The 1186-nt window shown below is 37.6% G+C and overlaps 1 protein-coding gene across 1 annotated transcript in view; it reads right to left on the bottom strand.

The window, feature by feature from the left end:
- LOC108625506 (organic cation transporter protein) overlaps positions 1 to 1186 on the bottom strand; it is a 19053-nt gene that overhangs the window by 8097 nt on the left and 9770 nt on the right. The window contains exon 2 of the mRNA XM_026814010.1: positions 1053 to 1154. Within this exon, the coding sequence (XP_026669811.1) occupies positions 1053 to 1080 (28 nt within the window). The 5' untranslated portion in view covers positions 1081 to 1154. The remainder of the gene's footprint in view (positions 1 to 1052; positions 1155 to 1186) is intronic.

The raw sequence follows: 1186 nt of genomic DNA, 5'->3' as shown, positions 1-1186 counted from the left end.
ATAATTGATTATTACCTCTGGTACGTATAAATACTCATTATCCATTCTATAATTGACATTATGTTTCCCAATGGAAACTAATTATTTAAAGTACATGGAATTGAGGAAAATATATATTGAACAGTAACAATATTATTTTTTATGCTACTATTATTACTACACAGTACGACTTGTGATTATACTACTAATTACAGACATGTATCACTGAATTTTTTTTATTACATTTCATCTTTCATACGTTTCCGTAGAATTGCTCCTTTCTCCAGTACACTGTTCAACATATAATTATACTGAGGTAATGGCAAGCTAGCTATAGGTATAAGAATGCCTCGGTTCGCGTTTCCCAGTTATGAAGTAATGTTTTTCAGCTCGTCACGGCACGCCTCGGCCCGAAATGGATTTCTCGATAAAGCCGAAGCAAGATTCCAAGATAATGCGTTCATACCGTTTTAACCATTATTACGTTTAAGTATAGCAGAAAGAAACCTGTTTCGAATAAAAAAATCGGATCGACGGGTTCACATGAGCCGTAAAATGTATGGTAACCTCGAGACGGTGAAAAGCAGCCTTCGATCACCCGACGTGCAACTCCAGCTGCCTTGTTCGGCAACTGGAAAGGTCGACACATATTGGTAGTCATTCTAGATCAAAGGCTTCCTACGATGAGTTTCATCGACGGACGACGCGCGATGCGATTCTTATGCGTGAAGTGCGAGCGTCTCGCTAATGATATCATTGTCTTTCCCGCAAATAAATATTGCCCGCGAGGACGTGAACCGTCCCTGGGCAGTGGACTGAATAGAATTGCAAAGGCAACCTACTTACTCTGACCCTATAAATTGTTTAGGGAAGATAGAAGGGGAACTAATGGCTTTGATTTCATGAAACCTTTCAATAGATCTAAAAATAGAGTCTATTGAGCAATGCTTGATTTTCGTCAAGAATTGCCATTTTTTAATTGTCTGTTTACTAATTTTTGATTTCCAACAATTTTCTCACAGTGTTCTAGTCGAATTTAATTGAGAGGAGAAATACAGAATGGAAGAACGTACCATAACTGTTGGTTTTCGTATTCTTCATATCACTGCCTGGTTCTGCAGCTATTTCGTTTCCTTTTGATTCGATCACCTATTATTTTGGTTAATGCGTGCTATCTGTAACATACAATAGTTGAATATTTCTACAG

Source organism: Ceratina calcarata, unplaced genomic scaffold (genome assembly GCF_001652005.2).
Source record: "Ceratina calcarata isolate Rehan_Ccalc_2016 unplaced genomic scaffold, ASM165200v1 scaffold360.2, whole genome shotgun sequence".
In the NCBI taxonomy this organism is placed as follows: domain Eukaryota; kingdom Metazoa; phylum Arthropoda; class Insecta; order Hymenoptera; family Apidae; genus Ceratina; species Ceratina calcarata.
The sequence above is the reverse complement of the archived record's forward strand: the minus strand, read 5'-3'. Positions and strand labels throughout refer to the sequence as shown.